This window comes from Esox lucius, chromosome 22 (assembly GCF_011004845.1).
Source record: "Esox lucius isolate fEsoLuc1 chromosome 22, fEsoLuc1.pri, whole genome shotgun sequence".
Classification (NCBI taxonomy): domain Eukaryota; kingdom Metazoa; phylum Chordata; class Actinopteri; order Esociformes; family Esocidae; genus Esox; species Esox lucius.
Window position 1 is genome coordinate 15,508,338 of NC_047590.1, and position 23,850 is coordinate 15,532,187.

General features: G+C 42.2%; 2 protein-coding genes across 5 annotated transcripts; one reads left to right on the forward strand and one right to left on the reverse strand.

Annotated features, from left to right (window-relative positions):
- Positions 1–118: 118 nt before the first annotated feature.
- Positions 119–3,587, reverse strand: hikeshi (heat shock protein nuclear import factor hikeshi). 3 transcript variants are annotated; one of them, XM_010886105.3, is made up of 5 exons: positions 3,397–3,587; positions 1,944–2,181; positions 1,639–1,790; positions 1,387–1,439; positions 119–936 (listed from the first exon to the last, which is right to left on the reverse strand). In XM_010886105.3, the coding sequence occupies exons 1-5, from the start codon at positions 3,424–3,426 to the stop codon at positions 882–884; spliced, it is 528 nt and encodes a 175-aa protein (XP_010884407.1). In that variant the 5' UTR covers positions 3,427–3,587; the 3' UTR covers positions 119–881. The 3 variants fall into 3 exon arrangements, with proteins under 3 accessions (XP_010884407.1, XP_010884406.1, XP_019898017.1); XM_010886104.3 differs by having other exon boundaries at positions 698–936; positions 1,387–1,505; XM_020042458.2 differs by lacking the exon at positions 3,397–3,587 and adding an exon at positions 2,565–2,616 and having other exon boundaries at positions 698–936; positions 1,387–1,505.
- Positions 3,588–7,760: 4,173 nt separating this feature from the next.
- Positions 7,761–23,771, forward strand: atp7b (ATPase copper transporting beta). 2 transcript variants are annotated; one of them, XM_034289498.1, is made up of 22 exons: positions 7,761–7,905; positions 8,025–8,238; positions 10,925–11,765; positions 12,266–12,487; positions 12,778–12,941; positions 13,052–13,213; positions 13,318–13,394; positions 13,776–13,959; positions 16,360–16,593; positions 16,916–17,007; positions 17,517–17,644; positions 17,862–18,016; positions 18,185–18,319; positions 18,593–18,787; positions 18,903–19,085; positions 19,286–19,472; positions 19,652–19,798; positions 19,984–20,126; positions 20,331–20,534; positions 20,688–20,805; positions 22,573–22,675; positions 23,233–23,771. In XM_034289498.1, the coding sequence occupies exons 2-22, from the start codon at positions 8,062–8,064 to the stop codon at positions 23,501–23,503; spliced, it is 4,122 nt and encodes a 1,373-aa protein (XP_034145389.1). In that variant the 5' UTR covers positions 7,761–7,905; positions 8,025–8,061; the 3' UTR covers positions 23,504–23,771. The 2 variants fall into 2 exon arrangements, with proteins under 2 accessions (XP_034145389.1, XP_034145390.1); XM_034289499.1 differs by lacking the exons at positions 7,761–7,905; positions 8,025–8,238; positions 10,925–11,765 and having other exon boundaries at positions 12,396–12,487; positions 12,858–12,941; positions 23,233–23,770.
- The last annotated feature ends 79 nt before the right edge of the window (positions 23,772–23,850 follow it).

The window sequence follows — 23,850 nt, forward strand, 5'->3', positions numbered from 1 at the left end:
TATTCTGGATGTAGCTGAGGTCAATGATAACTTATCATAACAACTGGCCTGGAATTATTTTCACCGTAAGTATGCTACAAACACATTATTTACAGTAACAAATTAGGGTAACTCTTGCTCAGGAACAGAACCACAGGTTTATTCACTCTATCGGTTTAGGTACTAGAAACCGCAACAGTTTTACTGTCCCACTACTCTTCACCACCAGGCTTCCCTGCCACTCACAAATTGGCTTAGGTTGTTATGCTTAGTATATGCAGCTAAGTGTTAGTGGCTAACTTAAAAAAAAGAACAAAAAAAGTCATTTTGGATAGAAGCATCTGCTAAATTGTCTTCAATGCTAGACTTATTTCTCCAATTCCCATTTGCAGTGACAATGCATTTCTGTTCAATGGTTTGAACACTGAACAGAAATGCCAAATTAGTTGAATATACTGACCAACCAGGGCCTCATGTTCCTTGTTTAACTGTCCCCCGGCCAGCGGGCCAGCTTTTCCTTTTGGACCCTAAGTACAGTGGAGTAAAACATGGTCATATTACTAGAGGATCTGAACACATGGAGAATAGGCATTAGGTGAGAATGTGAGAATATTTCAACTGTCCAAATCTCATCCACTACAAAACTGTTAGTTTGCCCAAAGAAATTAAGAATCCAGGTTCTGCTTGTATGCTAAGTATGTATGAAATAAAGCAGTGGTCAGATAAGAGAAATGTTTTATTACTTTGTTTTTTTAACAAAAGATGATAAATGCTGCTGTAAAACGAGATGTCTTCATCTTCTCCAGAAGACAATTACTGGATATTATGGAGGGGAAAGTATTTCATCCAACCTGACCATGTACCATTGTCATTGTTTTCAGTACTGTTGTATCACAGACAACTCACGTCTTCCAAAAATTAGGGTTTTGAGCCATTCGCCTCTGGAAGTTTTCATACCTGTGGAAACATACCAAAAAAGCACATTATTTTGAGTACTGGAGTGCCTTGACTGCTTTTTGTGTGGAAATATCACAAACTGTTCAGAGCTCTGTAGCTGAGTTAGTTAATTTCATCATCCAATGTGTCCAAGGCCCTGCTTCATGGCAGCTGATTCCTTTCATGCATGAAGCCAGAGACTTCAGAACCAGACTTGCTAGGTCACTCCAACACACATTGAGCGAGACATTGTGTTTTGACCTCCGTAGCCATGGGGATTACTCGTCAGAACAGTATCCTGTGTCACCTCAGAGGGTGAAGTACGACAGTTAACATTTATAGCTGTGTACACTACCATTTTTTTTTTAAATCTCAAACCTTAGTTAGGCAAGTAGAAAACATAGTAAGTGGTAAGGAGGGTACCAGTCTGTCCTTTCAGACCAACTCCAACTTAACAGACAATACTTTTACCATTTGAGAATGGAACTGGCAGGGATGAACATTTCTGACGGGTTTGGCGTCATCTGTGATTGGGAGATGGCAAAAGACGAGGAGTAATTATACAAACTGTCCAGCATCTTCTGGGTGAACTGTGGAGTGGAAAGTGTCATTTCAGTGTACTTCCAAGCCACACTCCTGTAACAGCTAAAGCATGCATCGCCTCATATCACCAATGGAAACGTATGTACAATGCAAACCAACCACCGTGTTGTTCTCACTCACCTGTATGAAGGAGTCTACAGCAGACACAGTGGCGCCTGGTACAGGAGTCTGTTGGACTAGCTGCTCCAAAGGCTCAATTGAAACGCCGACTTGGGCCATGGAAGCAAGATGGGGTGCTGGCATCATTCCAAATGGATGCTCGGCACCCTCACCTACAGGAACGCATCAGAAACCCCACAAACCAACTCAACTGATACTCATTTGAGGAAGGCAACCAATGGTGTAGAACACACACTGTAAAAACACTTGAGAGCCACTGATGGGAGAAGGGTTTGAGGAAATCACAGTGTTTCATTCAAACTCACCAGGTTTTAATTTGGATATTTTAAAGATGGCACTCGGTTTCTCGTTGGTGATGAAACCCAAGAGCTGCCACACCTGCCCGCCGACAGGGTCCGGGAAGGAGAAGTAGACGGCGCCCCCCATCCCCACAGGGAAAGGCACTGTACCCAACATGAAGACCACCACGTGGTTCACATTCTCATAGTCTGGTAAATTGAAGACAAACTTGTCACCAGCAACTTGTTGGGCATCTGTCTGGACCTGAAGCATTGTGTTAAAGAAAATGGGATTTGTAATTCATTACATATTTCTATACACTTTATTTCCATGTCTGTGAAAGATGAGTCATTTTAAAAGTTTGACCCTGGGCACTGTTGGCGGGGATACATTTGTGGCCATAAGTATTGGCACCCTGGCACTTGGACCATTTCTTCTAGAACTGTTAAAATTCAAAAATCTTAGTGTCCTCATATTTATTTATTTGGTTGGCAAAGCTTGTTTCAATTTTTTTATATATATATAAATATACAATATATTTCACACCTTCATTGAGGTGATTCGGCTTTACTTTGGAATTGAACTCAATTATGGCGAGTTGCAGATGTCTGCGATATAGGAATAACTCTGAATGGTGGAGAAAGCACCTTGATCAACTGCCCCACTGATTCAAGCAGATGTTCAGACACAAGGTATGGTTTCTTGTCTCTTTCACCACTGCTGCAAAAAGACAAGAAAGCACAATTCCACAAAACACACCTGACCATCCCAAAATCCTAATAGGAATCTCCAGTGGACAGATGAGACTAAATTGGAGCATTTTGGTTAAGTACTCAAACACAGAAGAGGTTCAGTGATGTTTTGGGGTTGCTTTTCTGCCTTGAATATGTACACAACATTATGAAATCAGAAGAATACCAAGGTGTTTTCGAGTAGTGTAAAATCCAATTTCAGTAATTTGGATTGTCATCAAAGGTTATGGGTTTTCCAGCATGAGAATGACCCTAAACACAGCAAAAGGCACCCAGGAATGGGGAAGAGTGGCCAGCAATGACTCCCGATGTAAATCCTATAGAAAACGTGGAGTAACTTTAGCCACAACTTTATTATGAGGATACGCTGTGTGTACTTGCTTTGCCATGAACGTTTTTAAAATACTTTATAGTGACATTATTTGCATTTAAAGTACTGCAGTACATCTGGATTATGTTCATGATGGAGTATGGTTTATGAAAAATGTTACTAAGAAAAAAATCTAGCAATAATATTTAGTTACTGTAAATATTACACACCTTAATATTTGGCAAGGAAAAGAGCATAAAGAGTTTATGCTATGCAAGAAACCGTATATGTATAGCTACAAATTATGTATTAATGACCAGTGAACAGCGGAACGTCTAATATCAAATGTGTTGCTAGCTAACTAATTACAATCCAAATTTAGCCTGCTCCTGTAGTTTGCTAGCAAGTTTTACTTACCAATCTACCAGCAACCAAACAACCAAACATTTCTATGCCGTCTGTTACTTTATATTTTTGGTAAATCTGGCTATCTGAGTTAACAGATAGCTTCAACCGTGTCCATTCCACACCACTCTGAATGTATCTAGCTAGCTAAGAATTCAAATATAATTTTTGCTTCTGGCATGTTCTGGTTCAGCCCATTCAGAAACGTTTCTACAAAAACTTCCGGTTTGAAATTTATTTCAAAATAAAAGCACCTTGATATTAATATCATAAAATGCCCATTAGAATACATATATTTTAATTATTTACGTGGATCTTAATATTCCCATGTGCTTTTGCAATTATATTCCTTTGGCCAAGTTGTCGGTATTGTTGAAAATCGGTATTGGTTCTCAGCTGATTAGGTGAAATAAAATAAAACACGTTGATTTTTATCCCACATTTCTTATCCCAGCATCTTTTGGCCCGATGCAGTAAAAAAAAAAAATTCCATCACTCCAGGACAAGCGAGCATGCAGGCTAAATCATCACTCCCTCCTCGGTCACCTTACTTATACAAAAAATCTCCACCTGTTGGTGGGCAGTACAGGTCAATAACGCCCAGGTCAAGAACACTTTCTTTTCATGTAAAACCAACAACCATGTGTCCCATAGAGATATTATAATACTATGCTTACAACATCAAGCCACTTCTAAACTATTAATCGTAGATTTTTAAAAAATCACTAAAAACTCGGCTCATCTACCTCTCTCTAAACAGCACTTGAACTAGAAACTGTAAATGTATACCTCAATTGTAAATCCATTTATTACACTGTATAATATATAGTATATAGGTTTACATTTTAGATTGAAACTCTATACTCTTGCACTCATATTACATTCACATCACATCATAGATTCTACCACCCACCTCAGTGTCCTTGTAAATTGGATAATTAGGACCAAGTGGAAATGGATTTTGCACAGGCAATATTAAACAAGCATGGAACAGCCTCAACTCCATGATGGGCAGGGAATGAAAGAAAGATCTACCCAGATAAAGAGCCCATCAATTGCAAATAATTTACAACCAGATTTTTTAATAACAGATTTGACACATGGGGCCGTAGCTCTGAAAGTAACAGAAGTGGTGCTGACAGATGTGGTGGCAGCTGGCCTTGCTGGGCTCAGGTAGAACAAAGCCAGAGGCCCTGGAGGCCAACATTATGTATTTGGTGTTTTCTGACATTCCTACACCTTTTCTAACCTCGGCAGCTCTATTACACAGGAACATTTCCATAAGTTGAAATGTACGTAGTGATTCAAGGTGATTCTGATTCTAATTGCACTGAAACTGCTCTGGGTTGAACACTGTTTGTTGATAAAGTGTGTTGATATGTCAGGATGACACCAGTATCTGACACAATTAAACCATTAACGTGAGCCAAGCCATAGAGTGGCGTATTAATAATGTTCCACAAACGCAGCCAAGGTTAACTTCCACACCCCGGACGCTGACTTTAAAACCAAACTCCACTGGATGATAATGTTGTGTTCCCTTTGCATACATTCAAGTGTACCAGCATTCCCATGATGTAATGCTAGTTTCAAGTTTACATAATCCGTTATGGTCAAAGTTTGATAAATGTGACTCATGTCACGTTGCTCATACGGCCTGGACTAGAGTTGAGGGCTGTTTATTGTGTACATAACTTTTCCAGAGATGTCTGCAGAAGAATTACCTGACAAATGTGAGTTGTTTGTTAGTTGTTTAATAGGTTTACATTCTTTTCAATCTGTAGACTACTGAATGCAAAAGCATATATTCTTTGGTCAATTTGTACCACCTATATAAACGTATGTATGAACTAACTGTAAGTCCCTCTGAATATAAACGTCCCCCATATGACTAAAATGTAGATGTCTCAGGACAATAGACTGTAGGTGATTCTGTTGCTAAGGTGATTTTTTTAAGTTAGGTTAACGTCACGCATGGGTTGTAGAAACATTCATAATGACCTTCATAAACACATTATTACATATCAATTACATATGTGATATTGTTGCTTAATAGTCATACTAACATTGCCTAAGTATTTCGTTTTTAAATATGTTAGAGAAAATGGTATGGACAGCTTAATAACGTTTTGTGTTTTCCACCTTTTATACCCCAAACAACTGGAGAAAAAAAAATGTAATCAACAAATGATAATTACCAAAAGAGAAAAATGCAATAACTGAAAAAACAAATGCTTATCATAATTATATAAAATAAGGGTGTTTGCCAAATTGGTGAGCCATAGTTCAGTTGATATATTTATTTTTCTAAAATTAGATTTCAATAAATAGCTTGTTTTTATGTATCTGTTTAGAACCTCTTGGACCCCAAAATAATCAACAATGGGCGCAGGTCAAACCAAATCTCAAGGTCATCCAAAAGCATCTTATAGATTTAATAGCCATGTTAATTGGAGCACATGGCAAAGCAGAGAGAAGTGTGCCCTCTACAGTTTGACATTTGAGATCCTGTCTTATTTGTTTTTTATATTATTGGGTTTTCAGTAGGTAAATCTATGTAAAATGTTCAGACAGGCACGGACCCAAATTAACTCATTCAGTACCAAACTAAATGCTAGGCTAGGAAGAAGGGAAAGTCAAGTGTGACTGGATAAATATAGACTGGTGAAATATAGACTGGTTTCAGTATTGTGTTGGGCCACCATGAGCCACTAGAACAGCCTCAATGTGCCTTGACATAGATTCTACATGTCCCTGGAACTCTACTGGAGTGATGGAACACCATACTTCCAAAAGACATTCCCTCATTTGATATGTTGTTGATGGTTGTGGAGGGTGCCGTCTAAACAAGTCGCTCTAAAATCTCTCATGGGTGTTTAATTGGGTTGAGATCTGCTGACGACATAGGCCGTAGCATATGATTAACATTATTTTCATACTCATCAAACTATTCAGTGCCTCCTTGTGCCCTGCAGATGGGGCCACTCCCATCAAGATAGAAATGTTTCATTATATGATAAAAATAACTTTGTACTTTGCAGTTCCCTCTCCTCTAAGGGGACAAGTGAACCCAAACCATGCCAGGTAAATGCCCTCCACAGCATAATGAAAATGCCCCCCACAGCATAATGAAAATGCCCTCCACAGCATAATGAAAATGCCCCACACAACATAATGAAAATGCCCCACACAACATAATGAAAATGCCCCACACAACATAATGAAAATGCCCCACACAACATAATGAAAATGCCCCACACAACATAATGAAAATGCCCCACACAACATAATGAAAATGCCCCACACAACATAATGAAAATGCCCCACACAACATAATGAAAATGCCCCACACAACATAATGAAAATGCACCCCATTGCCTTTTTGAGCACAATTTCTGACTCTATTTACTGATGTTTTCCCAACAGATCGTAATGCAGATATAACTCTAGTCACTGTTACTATTGGAACACCAGCCATTGAGCAGTCTTTTTGACGGAATGTCCTGTCACACGTGCCCCAATAATGAACCTTCTTTCAAAGTCACTTAGATCTTTTGCTCTTGCCATCTTGATCCAAAATCGAGGTAAATTGGATCTCCTCAGCATTTTTATACATGACACAGAGCATGATAGGATCTTGATTGCTTAATTGTATTGTACAGTACACCTGTTTGGGAGCATCTGTATACGTTATGATCCTCCATTCATTTATTTAGGTTTTTCCTTTAAGTAGACACAGGTCAGTAGCTTAAAATGGAACACTGACAGCCTTCTGTTGACCAATAGAAATTCTGCATTTTAGGATGCGGGTTTTGTACTACAACTTAATTTCTGGTTAGTAAATGTTGTGAATCACTATATTTCCACTACTACTGCAGATATATTATGGACATTTTCTGACATTACAATAAAGGAATTCTGCATGCAGCCCCTTTAATCGAGGTATTATTGTTTATGCACTTCACATTCATAAGAACATGTTATTTTCCATTAACATACTAGACTTGGGCTCTGAACAGATGTGCCTAGGCCCTAGGGGATCTGTTAGGGGTTTGAGAAGAAAGTAATTGAATCTGCAATTGAAACAGAATTTAGGGATTCCTGTCACATGCAGTTTCAATCAGAAGATCCCACAAGGATCTCCCTGGAACCTTACATTTTTGAAGGGACAGGCTATGTAAGCTTATACGTTAAAACCTTAAGTAGCCCAAACATGGCACCTCACAATCGTGTAGTCGCTACATTATTGCACTCCACCCCAGTCTACAGTATAAAGTGCAATGGGAGGAGCTTTGCGCTCGTCCTTTTTAGCCAGGTAAATGATCCACGAAGCACGCAGCACTTGCACTACAACAATAGATAAAGAAAACTCCAAATTAAGTGCCCAGTGCAAAACTGTCATTGGTTTCGGTTATCCAATTGTTATTGTGGGTTCCACAACTGTTATGTCTTGTTGGTCTGTTATGGTATAGTGTCCATTGCCTAAGAGCTGTGCGCAAAAGAATGGCAGCACTGTCAGAGGTGAGGTAGCCGGGAGCGGTGTGGACTTCAATCATGCGCACCACCCCGCTCTCTGAAATTATAGCGGTGTGTGGCCTAATATAAATCTGAACCACGAACTTTTGCCCTCTCTTGTGTAGTGATGGGAAACAAAGAGGGAACCCAAGAAAAGTGACCATGTTTTCGCAAAATCGGATAAGTAGAGTAACTAAATGTGTTTCAAAGTCGTCGGCTGTGGGAGAACCAGTTGAGGTTTGTATGGTTGAGTGTCAGCGGCGATGCAACGTTAAGCCAGCTGTCCCAGCCGGACTAACCAAGGAACAGGGAAACGTAGCAAATACGGCTGGTCTGAAGGTAAGAATAAACCGGTCATTTTTTTTTTAGCTTTTAGAATCTGTTTCAATTTCCGGAATCTATGGTTTTAAACTGGACACTTAATATATCTTTTCATAAAAAATGTTGAGGAAATATCTTTTGGCAGAGATAGATGTGTCCAGTTCCCTTGAGCTTTTGGTTCGAGGCAACTTCTGAACTTTGAACATTCTCCTTAGGTTGATATTCCCATCAGCAAACAATTAGGTATCTAAATATTGGTTTTACTGACCGTATGAGCTGCGGTTTTCCTCAGCGTCATTAGGCATTTAAGCAAGTATACCCTAGTTGGGGTCGGGGAGTAGGATTTAACCATGGTCCAAATGTGTTCTGTGCTAATATTTTGGGCCAGAATATAAATGAAACCACAATGAATAGCCTAAACTACAAATTAATGTAGCACAGAGCCTATTAATACATAATAAAGTTGGCTAAATTCCAGCCACACATTTGGTAATGTTTATATGGTCACCTTTTATACATACAAACATTTACTCCATAATTTGCTACGTGCCCTGTTTATGTAGACATTACCTGAATTCTGAGGGGTGCGTAAACCACGGACCAATAGTCTATTAAGCAACACCTGTGTACATTTTACACACTTGTGTCTTTTTTCAAATAAATTTTTTATGTATTTGCTGTGTTACAAAAAATATAATAATGTTTTGTCTAACTCAATTTGCGCTGCTGAAACAGGTGCTTCGTAAATTGTCATCACAGTATAATGTTCATCTTGCTTGGACTGGTGGTTATTTCCTTAATAATGGGAGTTGAGACCTTTTGACTGATCAAATACACTACATTCGTTGTCTGTTTTTTTATGGGCTGTATTTGATCGGTGCGCTTAAATTTAGTAGGCAGGCTTTTGTTAAACTTGAAAGAAAGTATAACAATCAATATTCTTTATTTGTTGCTTTTCCAATCTGGTATCGGCCTTTAATGGGGATTGTAGCACATTCTAAATGACACTATAGGCCTAGAAGTTAGCCGGCAAAATACACACGATAACAAAGCATTTATTATTCCAAAACTGCAATTCATGGTTCGAAACTATATTTCCAAATTCATTTAAATTAATCAGTTAAATATAGGCCTATCAGTTAGATTCTACCTTTTAATAGGCAGTCATTTCCTTAGGCCCATTTATAATCTCAAGAGTACCAGATTCTTTGGGAAGAACACAAAATGAGTACTAATGAGTACACAAAATGATGCACTACGGTGCATTTATGTGGTTAGGCTACTTTTCACATAGGAGTCATACAGGATTGGATTGTTTGCCTGTAGTACTTAATAAGAAACATATTTCACCTATCAGTGTAGAACAGGGGGAATGAGAACATAACTGAGTGTTGGAAAATCCCACTCGCGACTCGCCCACTGTTTAGTTGTTGAACACTGCGGTTTCTCAATTTACCCAGTCCGCCAAAAATGGTTACATTCAAAGAAAAAAAGAACTGCCTCACCGTATCTCTCCATTGTTTAATTTAAAAGCATACATTAACAAATAGCCTACCGCAGCTTATTTTGTGATTGTAGGATTATCCTTTCAAGTAGGTTATCCTAAGCAGTCAACATTTCAACAGTAGGCCTAAATCTAAAGACCGGTGATGAAGGAAGCAAATACATTTCGGGCAGAGCATGCCCAGAACATTTGTCTGAGCGCAATCAGGTCGAAACGAAAGCAGGAAAGACAGCTGCCACTCACCAGTTGTTTTGGAAACTCAAGCTAAAAAATCTCTGGGGTGAACAACGTATTTGGACATTACATGAGGGAGTTTTGGGTAAGATATTTTTTATCAGCCTCCGTTTCTTTTTATCCAGAAAAACTGCCCATGGTAAAGTACGAGAGTATTATTTCTTATTGTACTGTAGTGTCTCCTGTAGTTTTACCATGTCACAAGAACGGCCAGTGCACTAAATGCTGACCCCCCTCCCGCATCCCCCTCACCCTGGCTTTAGAGTCAGATCCAGATGAGCGTTGACTCTAAGCAGAGTCACGTTGTTACCGCATGAGCTGGTTAGTTATGGTCACATGGTCCTGGAGCTGTAAGTAATGTTTTAAGCTTTCAACAACTTTGATGTCCACCTTTGTTGTATTGTCTGTGAACATGTGTCCATCCTCATACACTGGTAGACTGTGGGTATTTAAATTTCCAGCCACTATAGCACCTTTAATGCTAACCCTCATAATCAACCCTGCTCCTGGACGCCCCCCTGCCCTGCATGTTTTAGATGTTTCTCAGCCCCAACATACCTAATGTAGCTCATGAAGGACTTGATAATGAGCTGATCATTTGAATCAGGTGTGACAGAGCAGGGAGAGATCTAAAACATGCAGCCTAGGGGGGTGCCCCGGAGCAGGGTTGAGAAACACTGTATTAGAGCAACAGTCCTTCATCACCACTTCGTAGTGGGCCGTTACCAATGTAGGCAATGTGGATGTTATTGTAAAGCACTATTTTGTCCCCGGTTTCAATCCCTTATATGTGGCAATCACAAATCCTACTCAAGATTTTCTTCATCTGTTTGCCATTCAGTTCTTATGACATTCAGTATTAAGTGAATTAACATTGCTATATTTGACATCTTAAAAATGCTGAGCGTATATGTCTATAACAGTTCTTTTTTCCATCTCTATCTTCCTCTCCGTTTCCATCTTAAGGAGAATGTATGTCAGTGTGAAGCATGGTGTTCCCAGAAGCAGGCCTACGAGAACCTGGCCTACGAGCCGGGGAGTCAGAGTGAACTCTGCCCCCAAACTGGGGCCCTCTCCCAGGCCATTTTCCAGCTCTCCAGTCTCGCCCCCAAGTCCCCCACACAGGCCATCGAGAGCCACATCGCTAACCTGAAGGGTGTGGTGTCTGTCCGCTTGTCCGCAGCCAGTGGCCTAGCTCAGGTGGACTACGAGGCTTCATCTACCTCTAGTGGGGAGTTATCTCGGGAGATCCAGGCTATGGGCTACAGTGTGGTTAACGTGGCTGGGGAAGATGTGACCAATATGGGGGAGACAAAGGCGACAGAGTGCCTGACAAGGATCAGAGTGGAGGGTATGACATGCCAGTCCTGTATACACTCCATTGAGGGACGGATAGGGACCCTGCCTGGGGTTCTGCACATCAAGGTGTCTCTGAGCGAGCAAACGGCAGTAGTAGGATATCAGCCCCAAACGGTGACACCAGAGCAGCTGATGAAACATATTGAGAACATGGGATTTAGCGCTACTCTTACTGACAAAAGTACTGACGGTGAGCAAGGGCAAACACCTATGTCGTCCTCCTTCTCGGATTCCCCGATTCAGACATCCGTCTTTGGGATTGTAGGGATGACCTGCAGTTCATGTGTCCAGTCCATAGAGGGAAAGATCTCTGAGAGAACTGGCGTGTGTTCCATTGTGGTGTCGTTAGAGGAAGCAAAGGGAACCATCACGTTTAACCCCAGTCTGATTCAGCCGGAAGAACTAAGGGCTGCCATTGAAGACATGGGATTTGATGTTTTACTTATAGGTATGGTTAATAAATAATTTCTACTTAGAAATGTACAAAAAATGGTGACCACATTCAAAGTCAAATTTTTATTGGGGGGTGGTACAACTGAGGATGTGGTTAGATTATATGTAGATAGACAGAGAAATGGCTTACCTCAACATTCCAAACCCACATAATTGGCAGTATCTCTGCCACACAGAAATACTGGATTCAATGGAGTATTTTCAAAGCGTTCCATTTCCATCCAGCCATGCTCATTGGTGCAGATTGAAAGTAGGTGACGCTCGGGCACAGGTCCCCTTGGAAACCAGACGTGTGTCCTTTCGAGCGCGGCATCAAGTGTTCTTAAATTACCCGGAATGGCCGGTAAACTAAGCTTATAAGCAGATTAGAAAATATTGGGTTTCTTTCATGCCCCCCTACCCGCTAAGTTAAATTCACTTTCCCTTTTTACCATGTAAAATCCGCCCAACCCATTGTCTTGTTAATATGTTGTGTTTTTGAACCTGGTTCTACAGGACCTCGAGCAACTCCTTCCCCTGAAAGATCACAGGCCCCTTCTTCCCCCCACTGCTCCAGTAGGACCCACCCTGACCTTACCAAGAATGCCTTCATTAACGGTAGCTCCACTGTCATGGCCGTTGATGAGGGAAATGTGCAGAAATGCTTCGTCCGTGTAACAGGCATGACGTGTGCTTCCTGTGTGTCCAACATCGAGAGGAACCTACTCAAACGCAGAGGTGGGTGATGTTGGTCTCTGTCAGTGCTCATCGAAAGACTCACAAAGTGGACCTTTTGACCGGACAGTACAGTCTACGTCAAGAGTCTACGCAACCTTTGTTGGTTATGGCGGAACTGCAAATAAATTACATTAAACCTTTCCTCAGGCATTTTTATGCTTTTGTTGGACAGGAGAAGAGTCAAAGATCGAGAAAGAGCGTTTTTGCTAATAGAGCAGTCGGATTTGAACCCATGCTGCAGCAGAAACCCATGCTGCTGCAACAATGATTGTATTGTGTGTGTCTTCCAGGTATCGTCTCAGTTCTGGTTGCCCTAATGGCGGGTAAGGCTGAGGTGAAGTATGACCCCAGTACTGTTGATTCCATGCAGGTAACCCAGCTTATAGAGGATCTAGGCTTCGGTGCCACGTTGATAGAGGACAACGCTGTTATGGATGGAAAACTGGACCTATCTGTGAGTCTTCTCCATATCTGTGACAACACGGAGGGAACTGTGAAGGCTGTGTTGTGAAGTGCTGCTTAGAGCATTGTCATTGAGCTCCAATGCGTTTCCTTCATCTGCAGCTGACTGGGATGACATGTGCGTCATGTGTCCATAACATTGAGTCAAAACTCACCAGGACCAAAGGGATTCTAGAAGCCTCAGTCGCACTGGCAACCAACAAAGCCCATATCCAGTTTGACCCGGACATCCTCGGGGCACGTGATATAATCAGAATCATTGAGGTATCACTAGACTTTGCTGTCATGTCTTTGAAATCGCAGTGGGTTGATATTTGTTAAATTATACTAACCATTGTTGGACCTTTTTTGGACCTCTCTTGGACCAGGGGCTGGGCTTCGGGGCATCTCTAATGAAGACGGAAGGCTATGGGAACAATCTGGATCATGGGGAAGAGATTCAACAGCAAGTATCTGTTCTAGATGTGTTTAGCAGACTTTCTGTGCTAGATCTGTTAAGTAGACTTTTCTGTTCTAAATCTGTTAAGCAGACTTTTCTGTTCTAACTCTGTTTGGTAAACTTTTCTGTTCTTGAGCTGCTTAGTATATATTTTGTTCTGATTCTGTTTAGTAGACTTCCTGTTGCCAACCTTTATGTTTAGACAAAACTGTGATTACTTTTAGCAGACTCCTATACTTATGTACCCTCTTTTAGCAGACTCCTATAGTTATGTACCCTCTTTTAGCAGACTCCTATAGTTATGTACCCTCTTTTAGCAGACTCCTATAGTTATGTACCCTCTTTTAGCAGACTCCTATCTGTATGAACCCTCTGTGTGTGTTCCAGGTGGAAGAACTCATTCCTGTTCAGTCTGGTGTTTGGGGTTCCAGTGATGGGCCTGATGATATATATGATGGTGATGGACAGTCAGCACAAGGATCATGGTGGCTCTATGCCTGAGGAGCAGAACCTTCTCCCAGGCCTCTCCCTCCTCAACCTGGCCTTCTTCCTCCTCTGTACCCCTGTCCAGGTGCAACAAGGCTGTACCTCGCCCTTCTTACCCAAGCCAAAAAAGCAGTGTACTTGAAGTGTAATCAAAATACATTCTTCAAAGTAGACACCCTTTCCCATGATGACAGCTTTGCACACTCTTGGCATTCTCTCAACCAGCTTCATGAGGTATTCACCTGGAATGCTTTTCCAACAGTCTTGAAGGAGTTCCCACATATGCTGAGCCCAAGCAAGTGTATTCTTCTTATTGTCCTTCAGTGGTGGATTATTTGCAGCAATTTGAGTAGGAATAGTTTCCTCATAGAGCTTGTTTTTTGCATGTTCATGAAATTATCTGCATTGACTTACTTTCATGTCTTCAAGTAATGAAGGACTGTAATTTATCTTTGCTTGTTTGAGCTGTTCTTGCCATGTTTTGGACTACAGTACAGGCATAATGATGGCCTTTTGTATACCAACCCAACCTTGTCAAAACACAACTGATTGGCACAAACACATTAAAAAGGAAATACATTAACATTTGGTGCACCTGTTAATTGAAATGCATTCCAGGTGGGAAAATTCAAAGAGAGAATGCAAAGTGTGCCAAGCTGTCATCAAGGATATGAAATGTATTTTGATCTATTTAACACTTTTTTTCGTAGCTAAAAGATTCCATATGTGTTAATTCATAGTTTTGATGTCTTCACTACTGTTCCACAATGTGGAAATTAGCAAAAGAAAAAAGAAATACCCATGAATGAGTGGGTGTTTATACCTTTGACTGGTACTGTATGTATATTTGAAGAAGATTGGGAGTATACAGTTGTGCTCAAAAGTTTGCATACTCTTGCAGAATTGATAACATATGTACCATTTGTAAAGAAAACTTGAGTGATCAGGCAAAACGTGTGTTATTTCTTATGGGATTCACATTCAACTGTAGGTCATAACAGAACGGTACAGTCATAAAATAAAACATGGCAACAAAGAAAAAAAATGATTGACCCCTGTTCAAAAGTCTGCATACCCTTACTTCTTAATGCTGTGTATTGCCCTCTTTAGCATAAATGAAAATGTGCAGTCTTTTTTAATAGTTCTAGCAGGTGTTGTAGCTGCCCATTCGTCTGGGCAAAATGCCTCCAGGTCATGCGAAGGCTTTGGTCGTCTTGCGTTTACCACAAGTTTGAGATCTCCCCAGAGTGGCTTGATGATATTAAGGTCAGGAGACTGGGATGGCCACTCCAGAACCTTGATCTTTTTCTGCTGTAACCACTGGAGGGTCAACTTGGCCTTGTGCTTAGGGTCATTGTCGTGCTGGAATGTCCAAGAGCATCCCATGCGCAGCTTTCGTGCAGAAGAATGCAAATTGTCTGCCAGTACTTTCTGATAACATGCTGCATTCATCTTGCCATAGATTTTCACAAGGTTCCCCATGCCTTTAGAGCTCACACACCCCCAAAACATCAGTGAGCCACCACCATGCTTCACAGTGGGGATGGTATTCTGTTCACTATAGGCCTTGTTGATCCCTCTCCAAACATTGCGCTTATGGTTGTGACCATAAAGCTCTGTTTTGGTCTCGTCACTCCAAATTACACATGTGCCAGAAGCTGTGAGGCTTGTCAAGGTGTTGTTGGGAATATTGTAACTGGGCTTTTTTGTGGCATCGGCACAGTAAAGGCTTCTTTCTGGCAACTTGACCGTGCAGCTTATTTTTGTTTTAGTATTGTGCTCCTTGAAACAACCACACCGTCTTTTTCCAGAGCAGCCTGTATTTCTCCTGAGGTTACCTGTGGGTTTGTCTTTGTATCCCGAACAATTCTTCTGCTCCCTATGGCTTAGTATCTAGCCTGCTCAGTGCATCCACGTGAGAGCTAACAAACTCATTGACTATATATACACAGACACTAATTGCAATGTAAAAAGCCACAGGGAAATTCACCTTTAATTTCCATTTTCACCTGTGTGTGTCATCTTGTGAGTCTGTGACAAGGCCAAACATTCAAGGGTATGTAAACTTTTGATCAGGGCCATTTGGGTGATTTCTGTTATCTTTATTATTTAAAAAGGAGCCAAACAACTATGTGATAATAAATGGCTTCATATGATCATTATCCTTAAATAAAATACAGTTTTTATGCATGATCAGTCATGTTTTCAAAATCAGTGCCAATATTTCACAATTTCTGCCAGGGTATGCAAACTTATGAGCACAATGGTATTTCAAGTGTAATAAAATGCTACGGGGCTTGGGTACATACGTCCTAAGTGCTGTGGTGTCTTTGTGGTGTGTCATGATGAAGTAATCCATGGCACACAGCCACCTTTCTCTCTGACTCTTATATCTCTCTCTCTCTCTCTCTCTCTCTCTCTCCCTCTCCATCTCTCTTAACCATTTCCCCCTCCCCCTTCCCTGCACATCCGATTCCTCCATCAGATATTTGGTGGTCGTTATTTCTACATCCAGGCCTATCGCTCATTAAGGCACCGCGCAACAAACATGGACGTTCTGATCGTCCTGGCAACCTCCATCTCCTACATTTACTCCTGTGTGGTCCTGGTCGTTGCCATGGTGGAGAGAACCAATCAGAGCCCTGTAACCTTCTTCGACACCCCACCCATGCTCTTTGTCTTCATTGCCCTTGGCCGGTGGCTGGAGCACATAGCAAAGGTATGGTATTTTATTCTGTTGGACTCCATATGAATAGCAGTGTGACTCTGTCATCACATTACATTTTCCTTTCGTGGAAAACTCCAGAAGCCCTTTTGATTGCTTTTACAACTGTTAATCTCAACTTTATGGAATGTTGATAACCAGGTTTTATTGCAGGTCTTATCTGATAAGTTTTTTGGTGACATTCTACGGGCATGTGATTATTTTTAGAGTATACAGTGTCGGTGTCTGAAAACAATCTACAGGCTGAAGCCTTGTCCTCAGATTGATATGTAATTCCCAAATGAAAATCCCCAGCAGCTGTTTCCTGTTTCAACAGAGTAAGACGTCTGAGGCGCTGGCCAAGCTGATGTCACTTCAGGCCACTGATGCCACTGTGGTCAAGCTAGGTCCTCATCACTCCATCCTTAGGTAGGCCCAAACACACACCACTGTGGTCATGCTAGGTCCTCATCACTCCATCCTTAGGTAGGCCCAAACACACACCACTGTGGTCAAGCTAGGTCCTCATCACTCCATCCTTAGGTAGGCCCAAACACACACCACTGTGGTCATGCTAGGTCCTCATCACTCCATCCTTAGTTAGACCCAAACCTGGACCACTGTGGTCCTGCTAGGTCCTCACCACTCCATCCTGAGGTAGACCCAAACACAGTCCATGTTTCTGTCAGAGTTAATTAAACCTGCCTTAGCCATGATTGGTTTACAACTGGCATAGACCATATTTTCCAAAACCCATAAACTATTTTGTGACATTATTTCCCCACAATAAAATTATATTGTGGCTGTGGTGTGTTTGTGTGTGTGCATAGGTGTGTGTGCATAGGTGTGTGTGCGTGTAAGTACGAGTATGTGTGGGTGCGTGCTTGCATATGTGTGTATGTACGCTTTCATGCATACGTGCCTACTGTGTGTGACAGTGAGGAGCAGGTGTCGGTGGAGCTGGTCCAGAGAGGGGACGTAGTTAAAGTGGTGCCTGGGGGAAAGTTCCCCGTTGATGGGAAGGTGATCGAGGGAACCTCAATGGCAGACGAGTCCCTGATTACAGGTTAGAGGGGGTTTCATCATAACCATTGGTCCAGAATCTGAGTCACACTCTTTAAACAACTAGTGAGAAATCCATTATTGTTGTCAGATTCTCACGGTCAGCCTCTGTGGTTTATTGATCTCTGTGATTCTTAAAATTACGGTGACTCTGGTCTGAGTCTATTCAGGTGTTGGGGCTTTGTTGGGGTCAATGGTCAGGGTGTTCTCTCTGTGGTCAGGTGAACCCATGCCTGTGTGCAAGAAGCCTGGCAGCTCAGTGATTGCTGGCTCCATCAATGCTCATGGATCTCTGCTGGTACAGGCCACCCATGTTGGAGCTGACACGACCCTCTCTCAGATAGTGAAACTAGTGGAAGAAGCCCAGACCTCCAAGGTAAACAAAGACGTCTATTTCCTGTGTGGAGTCTACATCTCCTTGATTGTTGACAACATTTGCCTGTATGAGTTAAATAAAAGAAAACACATTTCAAGTGCCAATGTGTTATAAAAAGCATTATTTTTTTTTTTTTAAGTTGTTGAAATTTCTGTTTTATTCAACTAGGCCCCAATCCAGCAGTTTGCTGACAGACTGAGCGGCTACTTCGTTCCCTTTATAGTCATCGTCTCAGTGCTAACACTGTTGGTCTGGCTGGTGATTGGCTTTCTCAACTTCGAAATTGTAAAGGAGTACTTTCCTGTGAGTAACCACCACAACCCCTTCAAAGGTTTATTAAAGCCCTGTGGCAGAAATAATCCTCTTTTATACTGTCTTGAGCCTGCAAATGTTCCCTTCTCCCTGACAGAGAATTGCATCGTCTGGGGTTAGAGGAAAAACATTTTTGATAGTTGAATATGAAGGACCAATGGGATTATGTACTTTCTTTCAGAAATAACCAGTCCTAAATTAAAACAATGTGTCAGTGTGTTTGTTCTGCATATGTCTGTCTGTGTGTGTGTTGATGTCTCACAGGGTTACGATAAGAACATCCCTCAGACAGACGTTATAGTCCGCTTCGCCTTCCAGGCCTCCATCACAGTCCTATCCATTGCCTGCCCCTGCTCTCTGGGTCTTGCGACCCCGACTGCTGTCATGGTGGGCACGGGGGTGGGGGCTCAGAACGGCATCCTCATCAAGGGAGGGGAACCGCTGGAGATGGCCCACAAGGCACTACACTTTGATTTACTTCCTCAAAACATACTGCATAGTGTTCCCAACCCACACACAGAAGCTGGATACCTCTGTATCGATGGTTGACAGTGTTCACCTCCATCTTTTCCAGATTGGCGCGGTGATGTTTGATAAGACCGGCACCATCACTAACGGGGTCCCGCGTGTGACCAGGGTGTTGGTGCTGTGGGAAAAGGCACGGCTGTCCCTGCGTATGGTCCTGGCAGTGGTGGGCACGGCGGAGGCCAGCAGCGAACACCCGCTGGGCGTGGCGGTAGCCAAGCACTGCAAAGATGTGAGAGTTTTTTTTTCCCCCAACTGATATTTACCATGTTTCTCTGCCTTGGCTGCAGTTAATTCCCTTGCTCTCCAATGCCATTATTTTCCAGGTGGTTGCCCTAAATGAGAATAAGCACACTGTCAATGAACTTGGTGGAATAAGGGCTCAATTCAATGTTTGTTTTAAGTATGTGTGTCTGCCTGCCCATGTGTCAGGAGCTGGAGACCGATGTTCTGGGTTCCTGTAAGGACTTCCAGGCCGTGCCCGGCTGTGGGATCAGCTGTAAAGTGTCTGATATCAACGAGTTACTGCTAGAGGCAGACCGGACCTCATGTCATACCCAGGTGTTTCTGGAGGGGGCCACCACGGACGAGAGCAGCCTGGTTGGCGATACAGTGTCAGGTGTGTTCACACACCTTCAACCTGTGGTGGTAGTGATGCTATTCCAAAATGTCAGACAGCGAGAGGAAACGAGAGATGCAAAAAAGGAAAAGAGAGAGAGAGAAGGGGGTTAAAAAGACTCAATTAAATGAAGACTTAAGGTCCTCTCAATTGTTAACAGTGATTTCTCTGCTGTCTAGGTGCATCTGCTAGCCCCTCCTACTCTGTCCTGATCGGAAACAGAGAGTGGATGAGGCGAAACGGGCTTCATGTGGGAGCTGACGTGGATGGCGCCATGTCCAGCCACGAGACCAAGGGGCAAACAGCCATCCTTGTAGCTATAGATGGTAGAGTATTGGTCATGTGACAGGAAAATCCCACTCTAATAGCTATGGAACGGTCACATACCCAGCCACACTGCTAATGATGGTTTATCAATGAGGCACATACTGTAAACCTGAATACAGCCTACGTTTTCAGCCTTGATGTTCAGGGTTGTGAAATAGTTTAGTTTGATCTTCCTGTTCCATAGGTGTGCTCTGCGCTATGCTGGCCATAGCAGACACAGTGAAGCCGGAGTCGGCCCTGGCTGTCCACACTTTACTCAGCATGGGGATAGAGGTGGTCATGATTACCGGGGACAACAGGCGCACCGCTAAGGCTATAGCCACACAGGTCAGGGAAAGAAACAGGCCGCACCCTACTGAGTGCACCCACACGTCTAAATCCAAAAATATTATGACTTAACCAAGATGTCACATAGGTCTGTCATTACTCTCGTTGTGGGGAATAAAGATGACAATTTTATGCTTCATGTTTGTAAATCCGGCGGGCTATCTGTCCATATGCGTCTTCATTAAATCTCTGTGCCTTGCCCAGGTGGGCATTAGGAAAGTGTTTGCGGAGGTGCTGCCCTCACACAAGGTAGCCAAGGTCCAGGAGCTGCAAGAGAAAGGCCTGAGGGTGGCCATGGTGGGCGACGGGGTCAACGACTCGCCTGCCCTTGCCCGAGCCGATGTGGGCATCGCTATAGGGACGGGCACCGACGTGGCCATAGAGGCAGCTGATGTGGTCCTCATCAGGGTAAAAAGCGGGGCGGGTGGGAATGTTAACTGTGTAATAGATACTTGGGTTTGGCTGTATTGTCTGGCTGTGAAACAGCGCTTGCGATTCCAAAATGGCCCAAGGAATCTTTAGATAAGGTGCTCATTTGTGCCCTATCCCCTTTTGACCCAGAATGACCTGTTGGATGTGGTGGCCTGTATAGAGCTGTCCAAGAAGACTGTTCAGAGGATACGCATCAACTTTGTTTTCGCTCTGATCTATAACTTGTTAGGGATTCCCATTGCTGCAGGTGAGTGCCAATTAGACTGTGTGTCTGTGTTTTTTATGTGTTTCTCTCTCTCTCTCTCTCACTCTCTCTCTCTTTAGAAGTATTGTAGAGGCCCTAGGTTACCATCTCTCTCTTCTTGAATAAATATTTTAATTTTATATATTTTTTTATAAATTAACACATGGCTATCACTGTCCTCTTCCATTTTCAATGCTACAAACAGTACATTTTGTTATAATCTGTAAAATGTTACATTTAATTAGGTAGCCTAGAGGCCCTATCTTATAGCAATACCTAAAAAAAGAGAGAATTATAGTTTTTTCTCTAGGTAGCTAGAAAAAAAAAAAAGCTAGAAAAAATAACTAGGTAGCTAACTAGTTAGCTAGTAATAAGATTGTTCTCTGTCATTCTCTCCATGGAAATTTGTTTTTGTCTCAAACGGGGGGAAATAATCATGGTAGATTGCATGATTGTACATCTATCTGATGTTGGAAGACAATTTGCAAAGGTGGAAAAGAAATGTTCGTGACCGGATGCTGTCAGACAGTTTCTAACTTTGCCAGCATGTTCCTTAGAACTCTCCTGTTAGTTGCATGCAGTTTTACGATGTTATGTCATTTATTTGGGGATTTATGATCATTTCAAACTATAAGTTGTAGGTAGCACAGAGGCCCTATCAGATGGACCAGAAATATAGATAATTTTATCATAACACTTCATCTGTTGTGGGAATTGTAGCTCTTGAAGGAGTTGCTGAAGTAGCTTGCCTGTATCTTTATGTAAGGCCAAGATATGGCCAAAAATCTATAACATTATTGTCAAAATCGCCATTCAATTCAAACCTTTATGGAACGACTCCTTCATAGGAATTTTTGGCCATATCTTGGGTTTGGATAAAGATACAGGCAAGCCACTTCAGCAACTCCTTCAAGACTAGTTTCCAGGTGACATATCCTAAGCAATAGTCTCAACTCCCAAGCTTTCATATTTTACACAGAGGTCAGGGGTCGTTCCATAAGGATGAATTGAGTGCTTTGCGGGTTACCTTTCAGGATCAATAACCAAAGAATTCCACAGTAGAATTGTCTGATCTGGTTCCAACCTACAGATAACAGTGTGGGGTTGCTAGATTTAATCCTCCCAAAATGTTACCTATTGTTATTTTGGTATGGTTGCATGTTTAGTGCAGTCACAAACAGTCAAAATTGTATGGCGATTTTGACAATAATGTTATAGATTTTTGGCCATATCTTGGCCTTAGATAAAGATACAGCCGAACTACTTCAGCAACTTCTTCAAGACTAGTTTCCAGGTGACATATTCTAAGCAATAGTCTCAACTCCCAAGCTTTCATATTTTACACAGAGGTCAGGGGTCGTTCCATAAGGGTGAATTGAATCCTTTGTGGGTTTTAATGGTTTGTAGTTTACAGGGCATCATTAAAAATATACAGGAGAGATATGTAATCTTACAAGGAATAATTTTTGGTCATATGTGCATTTTTTCAGCTGTAATGGCACATTGACATGAATGAGAAATATTTCTAAGTCCAGAGTGCAAAGAGGCCCTATAAATATTGAAGTAGCCGATATGCCCTACCGAGTAGCCGAGATGCCCTACCAATGTAGCCAAGATGCCCTACCAATGTAGCCGTGATACCCTATAGGTAGCCAAGATGCCCTGTTTCAGGTAGCCAAGATGCCTTTACAGATCTCTCTCTCGCTCTCTCTCTCTGTACGCATGCAGTAGTCAAAGCATGTGTGTGATAAAGCTGTTTTCTGCCCCCAGGTGTTTTTTTGCCTGCCGGCCTGGTTCTGCAGCCATGGATGGGTTCAGCTGCCATGGCCGCATCCTCCGTGTCCGTGGTGGTGTCCTCCCTGCTGTTAAGGCTGTGAGTGTCTGCCCCCGTGTTTGTTCTTGTCCCTCCATTTTCCCATTTACAGGGACTTGAAAAAAGAATGGAGGTTTGTTCTCTGGTGTTTTGCATCGTTTTCATCAGGGCAGATTTATTATGGACAGGAGCTGTGCTCCACGGCATAAAAGCACTGTTACGTAACTTTTGTGTAGCCGAATCTCATCTCTTCACTCAAACCAAACTGTACGCTCGGGTCCATTGAGAAGCGTTTCTATAGTAACCCAACTAAATCAGTGGGCCCAGGGCTGTTAGTCAGTGGCGTCTCAGAGCAGCCCACTCAGACTGCACACAGAGCACTTTGACCTCTCATCTGTATCCCCCTCTTATTTGGAACTGATTCCACTGGCTTTTTAACTACCTCACAGTGTTACCGGCTCATTTGTTCTCTCCTTTTCTAGTCTTCTCTACCGAATATATTTCAGCCATTTTGATTTTTAACTTGCCAGTTTCAGCTTAAATCCTCAAATGTTTTCCTCCTCATCCTCCTCTTTCTCACTCTTTTTATTAACCCTTCTCACTTCCGCCCAACTAAGGTATAAGAAGACGTCAGTGGAGATGTATGAGTTCCGGGCTCAGGGGCAAAGGAAGAGTCTGAGCCCCAGCCAAGTGAGTACCCACGTGGGTTTGGACGACCGGAGACGCACCCCTCCCACCTTCCGCGGAACTTGGGAGCGCCTGAGCCAAGGCAGCCGCATCTCCTTACCCATCTCCAGCCGGCCGGCCAGCCAAGGTTCATCCAATCACTACCTCCAGGACCGGTACTCACTGCTGGACCATGAGAAGGAACAGAGCCTGGTTGTGTAGCAAGGCACCAAGGAGAAAAGCCAAAGGGAAAACCGTCTAATGAAAGGTCCATTGAAACTGTCCAGATTTTTACCTACAGAGTAATTTTTTTTTTAAATGTCTTTTCAATGTTTTTTAAACCAGAGAGACATATTTTCAACGTCTTTAGTTGATAGGATAGTCTTCTTCCTGTTATGTCAAGGAGTATTTTGATATTTTTAAAACTGGAAGAATACCTAAGCACAATAGAGTAAAATAATCATTAACAAGAAACTTTGTTTTACATTTTTAAGGTGATTTAAATAAAATATATCTTCAAGTTGCATTTAATGTTATTTGTCAATTTTTAGAATGCTCATATTGGGTGT